Genomic DNA, 14713 nt, shown 5'->3' with positions numbered 1-14713 from the left:
TGCTGAACCCCATCCCAAACAGCTGTTTCTATCTCTGTGCTCCGTCAGAGAGTGTTTTCTGAATTCCCCTCCAGCTCTTGTCCAGGTACCAAATGGCTCAGCGATCCATTCACAGAAGCCGGGCTGAGTGGGGTGGCTGCCCGCCTTCCTCCCAAAGGAGAAAGGACAGAGGACAGGCTGTTACGTCTTGCCGGTGCCGAGGGTCAGTGAGGCCGGCCTCAGCATCCAAACCGGGATAAGCAGCTTCATGTTATCTCTCCCTGCACCTCCGAGTTGCCTCGGGGAGCCAAGCATCCTGGGAGAGAACAAGGGACCGAGGACTCTGCCCTCTCTGTTTCTTCATGCCCCAGCTCCACACAGGCTGCACCTCGAGCCGTCTTTGCCGAGACCTGCCAGCCTGGGCGGTTCGGATGCCTTACATCTTTGTGATAACATCCCATGCTGACAGACCTAGAAGCAAAAGGGGACAGAAAGCATCTGGGTCAGGAAACGAAGGCTTCATAGTTCCAGGGGTGAAGACGGTCGCCGGAAGCGTGTGTCGTTCGGGTACCCTTTCAGGGCAAGTCAGAGCTGCCACCCGTCCCTCCCCGTGGCCATCCTCCCTGACCAGTGTCCATCACTGCTCAGAACCAAGTACTGCAGTTGGGCTTGTGAATCTGCCCTCGGGTCTCAAAGCTAAATGCCTACTCAGGCAAGGAAGGTAGAATATGCTAGTGAAGGGCAGCAATGGGGGGTGGGGGAGCTGTGGCAGACAGAGAGCATATGTCCTATCTAAAGGGGACAGCCACTCCATAGCTGCCTCCAGGGGACCACGCGTTACTAGAGCTTCTGAAAGATTTTCCAGAGAAAATAGAAGAGTGTGTGTGTGCGCACGTGTGTGTGCGTGTGTGTGTGTGTGTGTGTGTGTGTGTGCCCAATTTTTAAAACACTGAGAGGGCTGAATGAACATATTTGCATCTGGGACGTTGCAATATGTTCCAGGGAGGAGTCTGTCCTCAGGCCATCAGACTGGCACCTATCTTTTGGTCTCTTCACTGAAAGGTTCACTATTTCTTAGCCTACGTGATGCCTCAGAAGGTCCTGAATATCAAGGTTTGGAACAAGTCATTCACCACATACCTCATTTTTCTTTTCAAACAAATAAACCAAAAAGCGTGTGTGTGCACGTAAGTGTGTGTGCGTGCGTGTGGAGTCCATTCATTCTTGAATCTTGCTTGCTTGGTCCTGTTGGGTCCTCTAGCTTTTCTGCTTACTTCTCTGCTCCATAGCATCCTAGCATCCTTCTTGGTGTGCCCACAGTGGAGTGGCCTGTACATTCCTAAAATGTACTGTACAAAGCACAGAAAACTCTTGGGGGAAGTGCTGCAGAGGAGGTAGAGATAGGAGGGGTAGACAAGGCGTGAGGCATTTCTAAGGCAGAAGCTGAACCCTCTGGAGACCTGAAGTATCGTCACTACTTCCTGCATGCTCCCAGAAATGCGTGTGCCCTCAAACGAACCCGCCAAACGCTCAGCCTCGGTTTCCTCGCCTATGCAACCTGTGAGGCCGGCTCTGCCCATCTTCTCAGGTTATCGCGAGACTCACAGGCTGTCGGAGAGGCACTTTGGAAAACGAGATGTGTTCTAGCAACATGAGCTTTTTTCCACTGCGAGGCGGGAGGACATCTGTGTGAACCCTTGGGACCATGCCCATTATTAGCCAGATTAAACAGGCAGTTCTTCTTGTCACTGCCACAGCTGCCTGCCTGCACACAGGCCTGCAGCAAGGACAGGTGGCAAGGATGATTTAGCTCCCATGGGCAGCCCCACCCTTACCAACTAAAGTCCCCCTGGAACCGGCATCGAGAGCCCCCGGGGACAAGCCAGCCCACTACAAATCTCATGGATCACTGAAAGCTCGGAGCCAGCCTTAGAAACAGAAATTTTAAAAGTTCAACGTGTTAGCTGGTTAGCTTAGCTCCCCCTTCCCCACTTCCATTCAAGAGGGGGTAAGAAGTGATTCTAAGCTGGTTTCAAGGGCACAGCTCGTCCGTCTAGGACCATAAAGGAGATGTGCATCGTAAGGGGACCCAAAGCCACTTGGCCTTCCCACTCCATCTGGAAAACTCTAATGCTCACGGCTTTATCCATGGTGACCCAGAGTTCCCCCGCCCCAAAAGACGCCTTCCTGTGATGCTTTCTCATGGTGGGGAGGGGTCTGAAGAACTAAAGCCATAGCAGAATGGGTTCCATGTGGAAAGGAAAGCGGCCCTGGGGGATGAGGGAGGGTACGGCCCCCTGAAGTTACAGATGGACTTGGGTGTATGTCTTAATCGATGTTTGTGCTAAGCACTAAGAATAAAGGGAGGAAGAAAGTAAATGTCATTTGTGCCTTCAGAGAGCTTGCAGTCTTGGGCAGGAGGCAAATGGTAAACGAGAAAACAAATACCCTATAATCACAAATCGAGAAAAAGGCTACAAAGAAAATAAAGAGGGGACTATGAGAGACCGTAACGGGAGGTGTGGGCATACCACAGGTGCGGTGGTCAGGGCAGGCCTCCCTGAGGAGGTGACATTCAAGCTGAGACGCAGAGGGGGAGAAGGAACCACCTTATGGAAGGGGGAAGGAGAGTGTTCCAAGGACCTGGGCCTAAACGCACATGGAGTTTTTCAGGAACCGAAGGGTTGTGAGTGGGGTGGAGTGGAAGAGAGGGTAAAGGGGCAGAGATCGGATCACACAGGGCTCTGTGTGTGCATTCATGTGTATGTGTGTAGGGTAAAGGGGCAGAGATCGGATCACACAGGGCTCCGTGCGTGCGTGCGTGAGAGAGAGAAAATGAATGAATGAATGAGTGAGTGAGTGAGTGAGTGAGTATATGCATGCATGCATGCCTACCCATGAGTATTTTTTCTGGGAGGATGACCTGTCATTTTCATCAGGTTTCCAGTGGCATTGGTGATCCGAAAGAACTCTAAGGACTTATCTAAATCAAAATGGCCCTTAGTCAACTAGCGCTTGGAAACAGTTGTGCCAGATGATTTTTTGTGTGTGATTCCTGGAATTGCCGCATTCTCAAGCAGAAAGTAAAGCAGGTGGGGTGCCATGCAGGTCCTCCCCCAGGGAACGGGCTCAAGCGAAGGCTCCAGGCGATGGCAGTTTGTGGCAGTGTTGTGGTGACCAGGAGTGCGAGTGCCCAGGCGTCTTCTGTGGCCACAGGAATGCAAGTCCCTCTCGCGTCTGCTCAGCAGCAGGGAGGAGAGCTCCCGGAGCTCTGTAGCCATTGCCTACAGATGCAGCCCTTGGCCCTCGGGTAGTGCCCAGGGTCGGTGGGTCACCAGCCTCCCTTCTGCTTGCAGCCTCCTCAACGCCAACAAGATCAACTGCCTGCGGGTGAACACGTTCCAGGACCTGCAGAACCTCAACCTGCTCTCCCTATACGACAACAAGCTGCAGACCATCAGCAAGGGGCTCTTTGCCCCCCTGCAGGCCATCCAGACGCTGTGAGTATGCCGCCTCGAGAGCCAGCACGTGCCCAGGCAGCAGGGGACCCCAGACACCCAGTCGTGGAGATCACCCAACATGAGGGCACAGCGAGCACGTCCAGGAGGACTTCTAGAGCCTGCAAGGAGGACGGCATGGGAGCACTCGCTCCCCTGTGCTGAGCACTCACGCCGTGCCGGCACCACTCAGTAGCCCCGCTCTAGGCAGACCTCATAGCAGCCCTATGGGGTAGGCGCTGTTATGGTCCCCCAGTTCTATGCGAAGAAACGAAGGCACAGAGAGGTTAAGTAACTTCTTAGGTTGCGCAGCTATTAAGAAGCAGGATTTGGATCCAGGCAGGTGCTGTTCAGCTGCTCTCTTAACCACTGTGGCCACTGTATTCTGAGCTGGCTCCATCTCTACCAATAACCCATTCCTGCCCGCCAACCCCCTGCACAACCAGGCCTCCGATACGGGTATTCTGGGGGCATTTCGCCTCGCTCCTCAGGCACTGCAGATGTTCCTAAATCATTCAGTCAGAGAGATGGCCACTGACTCCAGATCTCAGCCTGTGTTTCTTCTGGTGGCTCCAGCCCGGCCTGAGATCTAGCCCCACCCATGTGCCTGGGGGCTTCTGGAGACTCTCTGAGTCATCTGGCACCTACTGGCCCCGGAACCAGAGATAGCAACCAACAAAGAGCACGAACAGCTGCTACATACTGACCCCCTGCCATGTGCCAAGCATTGTGTGCAGCACTTTGCAGAGATTTCTTCCTGAGCCGGGGGAAGCAAGGCCCACGGTGCTGCTCTCACGATGCTGCAGATAATAACAGTTCCCGCTACTATATATGGAACACCCACCATGTGCCAGCCGCCATGCCAGCTGCTTTACGCGCTTGGTGTTACTGAGCTCGGAGGAGTAAAGTGCAGTCTGCTCTAAGTGTAAACCCTGGGCCTGCGGCTTGCTTTGCCCGTCAGAATTGGTTTGGTGAGAGTTGAGGTTCTCAGTGGTGGGTCCTGCCCCGAGTGGGGGGCAGGCTGAGTCCCCAGACCACAGCCAGCTGCACCTGTGACTGTCTTTTGCAGGCGGCAGGCCCCAGGCCCCCTCTGAGTCCTGTCTAAAAGCAGCTTCCACGTCCCCTAAGGCCTCCAAAGTGATGAGGGATGAGGGGTGGAAGCCTGCCCCCTCCCCCAGCACCAGGCGGGTGGGGGTGGAGCAGACACCACGGGTCACTCCTGACTAACTCCCCTCCCTCTCGCAGCCACTTAGCCCAAAACCCATTCGTGTGCGACTGCCACTTGAAGTGGCTGGCAGACTACCTCCAGGATAACCCCATCGAGACCAGCGGGGCCCGCTGCAGCAGCCCGCGCCGGCTGGCCAACAAGCGCATCAGCCAGGTCAAGAGCAAGAAGTTCCGCTGCTCAGGTAATCAGGTTACAGGGCTGGGCCCCGCTTTCCGACTCAGCACAGCGGCCCGGAGAGGCCAGTAATCCAATCTAGAGGACAGCGAGTGCTGTAATGGCTCCTGGGGAGCATCTTTGCAAATTAAATTGGGGAAATTCAGTTAGTCCTGCAGAAAACCAATTACCTTATGGATTTAAAATAAAACACAGGCACACAATAAAAGCATGGTCTGGGCGGATACACTGTTTCAAGAGAGACGGAGCCCAGGTGGCAGCATGTCTCCAGGGCTGGGTAGAAGCTGGAGGCGGGGGCAGCCTCTCCACATTTGTTTTAGTTCCTAAAGCGTGCTGCCCAAGTGGCAGAGAGACGCACGCCGGGCCAGGCGGTGGGCGGCAGGTCATCTTGGGGGCCTCTCATCCCGTCTAAGACCACCTTGTCGCAGTCCTTCGACCACAGTGCATTATAGGTTTCACAGACATTTTCGCCAGCTGTCTCCCCCACCTCAGACTGCTCCGTTCCGATTACGGAGAGATCAGCAGCGTTTTGCTCAGGAAGACAGCAAAGCCTCGCTCTCCAGTTCCCAAGCTCTCTCTACAAACCTTGTTCCCCACTGCACCCAGGAAAGACGCAGGGGTGAATGGCGGGGGAATTCTCAGCTCATCTTGGAAAGAGAAGTAGCTCTCCTTGACCCAAGAGCTAGGTGAACAGGCAGTTAAAAAATGACTATCATTTGTGTCATTTGCTACTGAAAAAGAATCACCAGGCTGCACTGTGCTCCCAATGGTGAGAGATTGATCGCACGAGGTGCTGAGACGGGCTGGAGCCAACCCTCCAATCTGTGTGTCAGCGAGAACCTTCCTTCTCTCCCCGCCCGAGAGCGCCTTATGTGAGAGAGTTTTCTCGGGGAGGATGCCAGCGTGGGCGCTGGTCGCCGGGAGAGGACCAGCAGGCAGACTTCTGCTCCCTGCAGGTTGTTCTCGTGCTCTAAGTCGGATTATTTAGTCCGTGTCTCCAGAGCGATACACTTTAGCTTCCTTTTTTATGCCTCCCCCACCCCCCAACAAAAGCAAATACCTAGAGAGTATGTGGCAGTATGAGACGCTGCTCCCGATTTGTCTTCCCAGAATAACGGTGTCAGTTTTGAAAGCAGTTTCTCGCCGAAAGGCGAGCACTGCGCTGAGTGCCTCTGCTGCGATCTTGTTCTTCAGCAGTCCTGTGAAGTCAGCAGGACAAGTCTCCCACGCTGCAGCGGAGGGGGTCGAGGGCTCGGAGGTGATGGGGCACCCCAAGGTCACAGCCTGCAGCGGTGGAGGCAGGGCCAGACCCCAGGTAGCATCTAGGAGAAGAAAGGGAGGTCCAGCTGCTTGAATGACTTACTTTCTCAGTCTTATGGCCCCGCCCAACCCCCCTACCCCACCCCTGAACTCTTTCCTAAAGTTCCTTTCTGGAGCTGGCAGCGTCTCGGAGGAACATCCTGGCCTAGCCCAGAGCTGCCGCCCGAGGCACAACCATCCTTTCCAGGGGCCTTTCCTCGTGACTCACACCTCTCTCCCCTCTGTTTCTATCCCGTCTGGCCAGGGCTGAGTTCATTAGCTCTGACAAGCAGTTACGCCCAAGGAGAAGAGCAATGAAAGGTAGAGGGAGGCAGCGTGCCGTCTGTCAGGCCCGGCCCCTTGGTCTCCCAGAGGTCTCGTCGTTGTCTCGGGCCCCAGATATGCCAGGGTTCTGGGAGGCAAGGGCGGAGAGGAACCGGCCCACAGTCCGAGGACCGGCGTCTTCCCGGGACGCAGTCTCGGCAGTTTCCTCGGAATGACCGTAGGCTGCGCTTGCAGGCGCGGGGAGGTGCAGAAAAAAACAAATAGGAGAGAAAAACAACAGTCAGACCCGGGAAACCATGCGGGAGAGCCAGTTCTGGCTCCGGCTCTGCCCCTACCTGCCTGCCTTTGCACCGGAGGGGGCCCAGCTTATTCTCCTATCCGGGGTAGGAATAAACAAACAGGGAGAAGAGAAGGGTTCTTAGATTGGATATAGGACTGTGTCACCACCCTCTGTACTGGATATAGGACTGTGTCACCACCCTCTGAGAAGGGTTCTTAGATTGACCCTCTCTTAAATTTCTTTCTTCTTTTTTTTTGATCAATACCAAGCAGAAAGATTATTTCTATAAAGGTAGAGAGAGAACGTTAGAGCGGCAAGGAGTCTGACGTATGGCATTCAACGTGTTTGTATTTTCTGTAGCTGCAGAGAAGAAAGGCACAGAGAGCTACTCCTGAGCTCCAAAGGCCTTGGCTTTGAGAAACGCTGGGGCCCAGACTGGCCCTGGCCTTGGGGGAGACAGAAGCTGTAGATCTAAAGCTCTGTTTGCAGGAAGCTTCAGAAGAAAGGAGGGGCAGGTGACACATACTGGGTTGGACAGATAATAACTCTGCATTTTACTTTCCCTTAAAAGCACCCCATTGCAAAGACAGCTGATGTGATTAGGAGCCAATTTGAGGGCTGCTCCTGCAATGCATAAAACCCCTCCGTGGGCGGGGCGTCTGGTTTTCCAGCTGCCCTGTGTCTGCCTCTGTCAGCTGCACCCACCGCCTTGGGCAGCAAGATCAGGTTAGAGGTGAAGGCTGCAGTCCGCGTAATCTGACCATCAGATTAAGTCCTCCTGAAAAGGCACCATCTGGCTGCCTGGGACCCCAAGCCCATCCCTGGGGGAGCACTTAGCAATTGGAAGATGCTGTCTGTCTTCCATCCTGCCTGCCCGATTTGTGTGTGGAGATCCAGTCGGCAAGAAGAAACTCTCATGGTGAAAAGTACGGAGGGTGGTGACACAGTCCTATATCCAAAGATGGCAGACAGCAAGACACCACTCAGGGAAATCAAGTTTCAGAGCCCTTGGGGACCACCCAGGCCATGCTAGAGAGGACAAAGTTGGGGCCCGCACAGCAGAAGAGTTTTATTACGGTTTAGGGTAGTGTGTGCAGGACAAGATCTGAAACCCAGGACTTCTGACGTACTTCGAAGATTCTGGGTAACTTTTTCCCTAGTCCCTCTGCTTCTTTCTGTTGAGGACAAGGAGAGAAGGAGATACGATTTTAAGGCCTGGAGGCAGGAATGAGAGGGATGGATCTTCCCTGCCCTGGTCCTGAGGGCCTAATCCAACTTGAATTCAAAATCCCCAAACCGGAGTGTTTACAGAGCCCTGCTCTGGCACCTCTGGCGGTCAAAGCGGAGCCGAGGCTGGATGCCGGTGCCCAGCTCCATTTGATCAGGTGGGAGGGCTTAGAAAGAGGACGGGCCAGACCCAGAGTGGTGCAGCGACCATGACTAACTGGTCAACCATGGCAGGTGACCCATGCACTGCCGAGATGCTGAGACCATCTTGTCCCAAAAACATGATGTGGAGGAACAGTGACCCCATCCCTCCTGTCAGAGGGCAGGGCAGGGCGGGGCGGGCCCCAGTCACCTGGCCCCGGCCTCTTCATGTCATGGTGCGCCCTCATCTGGGCCCTTGGCATCCAAAATAGGTGGTTGCTGTCTCCCCCTACCCACTCACGTGACCCACAGCCGTGGGGAAAACCAGGAAATAGCAAGAAAGAGCCTAGAATCTGGTGTCTTCCCCTTTCCTTCCTTCTCTTCGTCTGAAAGAGGCCCTGCACCGTAAGGGACACTGGTCACCTCCTCTGTGAAAATTGCTGTTCTCAAACCATCGTGACTGTAGGTGTCTAGTCCCAAACCCAGGGCCCCGCTGGCTCCTGTCATTCTCCCTGGCTAGGAACATGTGTTTTCTCTCAGTTCTAGCCCTCCCCCCCGCATTGTACCTCCAGCAATCTGAGAGAAACGTCTGTCAGCCAGAGGGTTTCTGGGGACCCTGGATGATACTGGGCGGAGGCTCCTGAATTGTGGCCCATCAAAGGACTTTTTCCTAAAGAAGATCGTTGCGGCTTTGCTAGACTCCTGGGAACTGTGGCTTGTCTCTATCTAAGGGGCTGGGGGAGTAGACAGTGATGGGACCACCTGCTGCGGGGGTGGCCCCGAGGTTGCAGAGCAGGCAGAAGACGCTTCCGCTGAGTTCGATGTCTTGCCAGATCAGAGGGTGTCACTGAGTGGGGTTTAGGGGCTCAGTTCAGGCCTGCGATATGACCACAGACACCGGACGTCTTAATTCTCTCAGGAAGGATCCGATCCGCCCTGACACTCCTGAGCAGGAGTGTCCACTAGTCTCCCCCCACGCTCCCCCCCACTTCCTCCTGTGTCTCCCCTGGGGCGGGACACGGGGCAGGGGACTCCTGTCTTCAGAAGTGCTCCCGTGGAGCCCCCCTCCTGGCACTAACCACACTCAGTGGGGGCCTGCTCCGGCTTCCGCTTCTCCACGCTGCTTCCTCTGAACGCTCCTGTCCTCTCTCTGACGCTGCTTCCTGACCTTGACTCTGACCGGTCGCCGCGGGGCTTTCCTTTGTGCTTGATCTAACCATGTGGTGGAACGATGGAAACGGAACATGGTTCTGTCAAGCACCGCGGAAAGCACCGCGTTCTCCTGCAGCATGGCCGCCGCCGCTGGACACCTCTTCTCTGCTCTGGAGCACCGCAGCCCACCGCCTGCCAGCCTCCCCGAGGGCGGGGTGGGAGCCTGGGAGGGTTCTCGGAGTGCCTGCCCCTCTAAGGAGCAGACAAGGGCTGGAGTGGGTGTGGAGGGGCACGCTGGGGCAAGCCACGCTCCGCACCCACACCTCCTGCCCCTGGCGGAGCCGCCATGCCCCAGCCCGTGAGAAAGGCAGACAGATTCAAGCTCAGAAATCATCATCTGTCTGCTTTCATTCAAAGGGAACAGGTACACCCAAGGCATATGTCCCATTGTTTCACGGAAGAGTCCCGGCCCAAGGTCATTTTCCCAAGTGGTCGCTAACCCAAAGGTCATACTGCTCGTGACTCATCGCACTGCCACCTGCCATCTCGATGCTTCCGATAGGGGAGGAATGTGAGCACAAGAATGGCGAGACTTTAGGTCGAACCTGTAAGACCCCTTCTGAACCTGACCCCTCTTCTCATGAGCGCTTTGGCCCTGGTCCCCGTGCAGCCTGAAGTCTAGTCTGTTTCCTTGACCTTCCAAGCACAGTTAGCATGGAGGCCAAAGAACCGGATTCCTTACATGGGGCTAGTTCAGTGCCACAAGGGGGCCCTGCAGAAACCTGCTGCCTCTGACAATAAAGAGGGATCTTGGCGCCTCCCACTCTGCTTGTTTCATGATAAATCTTAGACCCAGGATAACTAGAAGATTGTGTGGTTGGTTCATGCCGTGGAGTCTGTGTCCTAGCCCATGAGAGACAGCTGTGGTGGGAACCAAACCCTGGCCTAGGCCCGGGAGTGGACTCTGGGCTCCCAAGGGGTGTGCGTGACTCTCCTTGTCTTCTCTCTCAGGTCACCACTCGCCAGGGGCCCAGCATGGCTGAGGAATGGGGAGTCCTGCTTACCCATCCGAGTTCTTTTACTGTGTATTGAGTGCTTACTATAGGCCAGGCACTGAACGGCTTTACATCGTTACCTTTTTAACTTTCACACCAACCCTATCTATAAGCCCCAATCTCTAGACGAGGATGTTGAGTCTCAGACAAGTTAACCAACTTGCCCCGGGTCAAGTTAGTTCAAGGGTCAAGAGCATTCAGCAGGTTTTTTTAGGAATGCTCTTTACGGCTGTAATACTCGGCCTTCCCAACTGTCCACAGTCCCCTTGCTTTGAATTATAAAACCAAAAAGACCTTGACTTGAATGGATAGGGAGTTGCAATTTCTTTTTAATGTTCCCTTTCAAGCTTCCTTTTGTTAATGGAGAAGAACGTGAGTAAGAAGGAAAACAAGCAGCCCTGTTTAACTGGGTCCTCCTGGCCAGCCTGGATGTACCAAGATCCATTTGGTACAGAACCAGTCCTCGGCCCAGAGAAATCCCCATTCCCTCTGAGCAGGGGGCATTCCGAGCTCCTCGGTGCTGCCCCTCCATGCCAGGGCCCAGGCCTTTTGGGGTGTGTCCATAACGGTGTCCTTCCGTCAGCACCTCCCTGGTCCTGCAGCAGAAGGCTTGTCACCAGGCTGCGCCCAGCCACAGGCCACGAGCATCTCCCTCTGCTTTGAGGCACATGGCTACATTCATGATACACTGGTGGGGATAACTTGCTAGGACAGCCGTTTGCCCAACTGGTCGCCAAACTAATGGCAAAACAGTCGGCGTTTGCTAGCCACTGGTGTCTGATGCGCTGGCCTTGGCCCACGAGTGGATAGCCATGTGCCTGGCCGTGTTCTCATCCCATCCACGACGGAACGGCCCTTTGCTGGTCCACGTAACTCTTTTCAAGCTGATGAACCCCGGCGGGCCTCCTCCTCCCCCAGGGTCCTCTGTCTGCGCCTTCTTCCTTTTATCCTACCCGTCTCAGGGATATCGGAGGTAGAAGAGAGCTCCAGACACGTGTGTTGACTGGTCCCAGGTCATCAGATAACGGCGAGTCTGTGACTTCCGCTCAACAAACGGGTTGCCCAAAGAATGGCGCAGAATGCAGACTGCTAAATGGCGGTAGCCACCCCGGGCCCGGGACTGGCCCCTGCAGCCAAGTCCATCCAAAGAATGGGAACTTTGGTTCCCTACCTGCCCAAACCCCATGACTCCCAAAAGTTACATACATCCTCTCCCGGGAAGTGGCTGTAGGGCAGGGATTCGTAATAACGTCGCCTTGCTGTGGATGTCCGCCCCCCTGGTCTATTAAAGCTTCTCCATGATCACGTACCAAGTGTCGTTGTTCTGAGCCCGGGAGAGGGGAGGAGACCGCCGGGGCAGGGGCAGGCAAGACGCCAGGTGACTTCAGCTGTCCCAAGAGCCGTTTCAGCCAGGGTTTAGTTTTATGGCCCTTCTTCAAATCCTTCGAGATCTCTCCCGTCGGAACTTGCCCCAGAGAGAAGAAGCGGCAGCCTATTTCAGTTACTCCTCTCCTACTAAGTATTTCTGGCAGTGACAAATATGCATTGAGATTGAAATTGACTTTTAAAGCTCTGGAAAAGTTAAAAATACTTTTGGGCGGTTATGAGCATTAGGCATAACAAATGGCTCCGAGAAACTCTGGGTAGTTTCAGTAATGAAATATGAAGTGATAGAGGTGGCATTTGAGGCTGGCTGTGGCTGGGGAACAAACTCTTTCGGTTACGTACATATGCCATTAACATTTCTGGCTCCCACTCATGTAAAATATTACACTCCCACCCCCTCATTATTACAGACCAGGGCAGTAACTGAAACAGCAGGGGGCCAGTGCTGGAAAGAACACACCGGTCCATCGAAACTAATTGCAAAATCGTTTTATTAAAATGGGTCAGCGGCTCCATCGCAGAGGTCTTCCCGCTATAATCTAACTATACCACAGAGAGCGATTCCTGCTAACTACAGCCGCTCTCACCTTGATTAAAACGAAAACGCATTTAATCGGCGGCTGTCCCCGGACGCAGCCCAGCCGGCACGCATCTTCAGGCTCGTGTGCGGGAGCAGACGGCTCCCTCCTGTCTCTCTGCCTGTATCATCACTCGGGGGGCCTCCGCTTTGCAAGGATCCCATCGTACACACCTTCTGAAGGAAAAAACTTACGCAAATGTACGAAACGCCCCTTCATACAGTGACCACGGGGAACCTCTGGCAGGGGACAAGAGAGAGTTGTCATTCAGCCCGGTTTGCAAAATGAAATGCACCCAGGCCTGGGCACACTGATGTGTCTGGAGGACATGGCCCAGGTCAGAGCGATTCAGTGGGAGGGATGCTGGCAAGCTAAGGGCAGGAGATTTGCATAAGGTGTTGGACCAGGAAGCCACCCAAATAACCAGGGGGACCAGTGGCAGGTTTTGCTCACATAAGCCCCGGGGGTAGAAGACAGGGTGAAGGAAGGAGGGGGGAGGGAGCGGAGAGGGAAGGGGGACAGCTCCAGGCCTCTGACCCTTTGCTTTAGGTAGAAGTTTTACTTCGGAACCAGAGGCCCACCAAGTTCATTCCCAGTCAGGACTTAGCGCAGGTAGATGACGGAGAGCTGAGGGGGCGGAAGACGTCTGCTTCCTGCCTCCTTGCGGCCCACGGCAGGAACGTGCCGTTCAGTCCACCTCCGCCACGTGTGACTTCACGATTGGCCCTAGAAGGACGGGAGAAGGGTTTTGTCAGAGAGCACGCCTGCCCTAGAGCACAATGCCGGCCACGTGGGCCCTGGCAGCAGCCCGCCTGGGTTCACCCCTCGGCCAGGCCCCGCGGCCTGCAGGCCTCAGTTTCCGCGTACATAAAGTAGAGTCATAAAAGCCTCAGAGTGTTTTGAGGTTTTAATGTGCTCACCCATTTGAAGTTCAAAGAATAGTGTCTGGCTCGTGGTCTATGCTCAGTAAGTGTCAGCTATTATCACTAGCTACACTGATGTTTTGGTGGCTCCCAACATGCCAAATGTGTTACTAGGTTCTAGAAAAAAACAGTAGTAGAATCACAAATGTCTGTTCAACCCTCGATCCTTTCCCAGAGACCCTTCGCGGCCTTGATCTCCCCCACATCTCCACAACCCCTGTGGGACAGGGGCAATTATTTGGTTCCCGTCGTACCTGTGGAGAGACTGAGGCGAGTGAGCGGCAAAGCCCGGACAAACCCACGCCCTCTACATCTGGCCCCTCGGTCCTGCCAGGGCCCCACGCAGCTCCTAGTGCAGCTGGGGCCACCAAGGTCCACCTCGACTGGCTAAGCAAACAGACGATGTTCACACTCTCCGAAACACTTAAGAAATACTCACGTACGGGACACCCGATGCGCTATGGCACCCACTGATGTGTTGGACGAACGTGGACCGAGCTCTTATTTTGTGACTAGCATTGTGCTCGCGAAACGTCGATGATGCAATAATAAAGGCCCACAATCCCCATCAACTAGCTGGTGTCCGATGGGGGAAACGGTTCCCCTAGGCCCCTTGGGGCGGTTCGTGGTCTCACAGAGGTTTGCCAAGGTGCTGGCGGGGGCATGGGGGGGCATTTCTGATCATTAGGGCAGCACCCCAGGGTGTCTCTTAGACAGCACATTGGTGGTGCTGTTACCATTACTGTGCAACCTCGAGAGAAATTAAATTTTGGAAAAACAAATCTTAGCTCCAGCTGCTCTGAGCTCATCGGAACTGGCCTTTCACTAGTTAAGCAGAGCTTGCTCTCAAAGCAGAGGGGCCGCGTCGCACGCTCACGAGAGTCGTCCTTGCCTTCACAGTGTTTTAAATCTGAATTCATTATCAACGTTTTTTAAAGGATTGTCAGGCAACCTGAGCCCAATTCCCAAGCATTAGGGCAGTGGGCTCCGATTCCGCAGGTCCCCAGCTCTCAGTATTGCCTTTCTGTTTTGAAGCCAGGTGTCACTGGTCATCTGTGACCATACTTTGGGCCTCCTTTATTGTTCCATTGCCTACTGAGGCCCTGAGGACAGCTAAGTTGGGGACCCCCTTCCCTTACCTTACTCCCACTCCTGGCCTCACCCCCCTCAGAACCCTGTCAAGATGCCTTCCTCTGGATTGTCATGAACATGGGCATCACGGACTAAGTAGCCCCCTAACTTGTGGGCCACATTCTGTGCACATGTGCCTAGGAGCATTTCTCTGAGGAGAACACCCCTAACTTTCATCAGCTTCTCAGAAAGGGCCGTGACCCACAAAAGCTTAGGAGCCCACGGAGCTGGAACCTGGTTTCCGAGAGGACTGGGTGGTGAATGACAAAGACCAGTTGGAAAGCCAGGGCCTGGGAGGCTGGGGGATGGGGAGAGCACCAGCAAGGTGGCCAAAAAATGCAGGAACGCTGCGTCTGTCGCCGGACCCCACCCCCACCC

The 14713-nt window shown here is 54.7% G+C and overlaps 1 protein-coding gene across 2 annotated transcripts in view; it reads left to right on the top strand.

The window, feature by feature from the left end:
• SLIT3 (slit guidance ligand 3) overlaps positions 1–14713 on the top strand; it is a 545706-nt gene that overhangs the window by 466336 nt on the left and 64657 nt on the right. For both annotated transcript variants that reach the window (XM_015585228.1, XM_015585229.2), the window contains exons 13-14: positions 3336–3479; positions 4722–4885. In XM_015585228.1, coding sequence (XP_015440714.1) covers positions 3336–3479; positions 4722–4885 — 308 coding nt within the window. The remainder of the gene's footprint in view (positions 1–3335; positions 3480–4721; positions 4886–14713) is intronic.

Source organism: Pteropus alecto, unplaced genomic scaffold (genome assembly GCF_000325575.1).
Source record: "Pteropus alecto unplaced genomic scaffold, ASM32557v1 scaffold40, whole genome shotgun sequence".
Taxonomy (NCBI): domain Eukaryota; kingdom Metazoa; phylum Chordata; class Mammalia; order Chiroptera; family Pteropodidae; genus Pteropus; species Pteropus alecto.
Note: the sequence above shows the minus strand (reverse complement) of the source record. Positions and strands in the feature narration are given on the sequence as shown.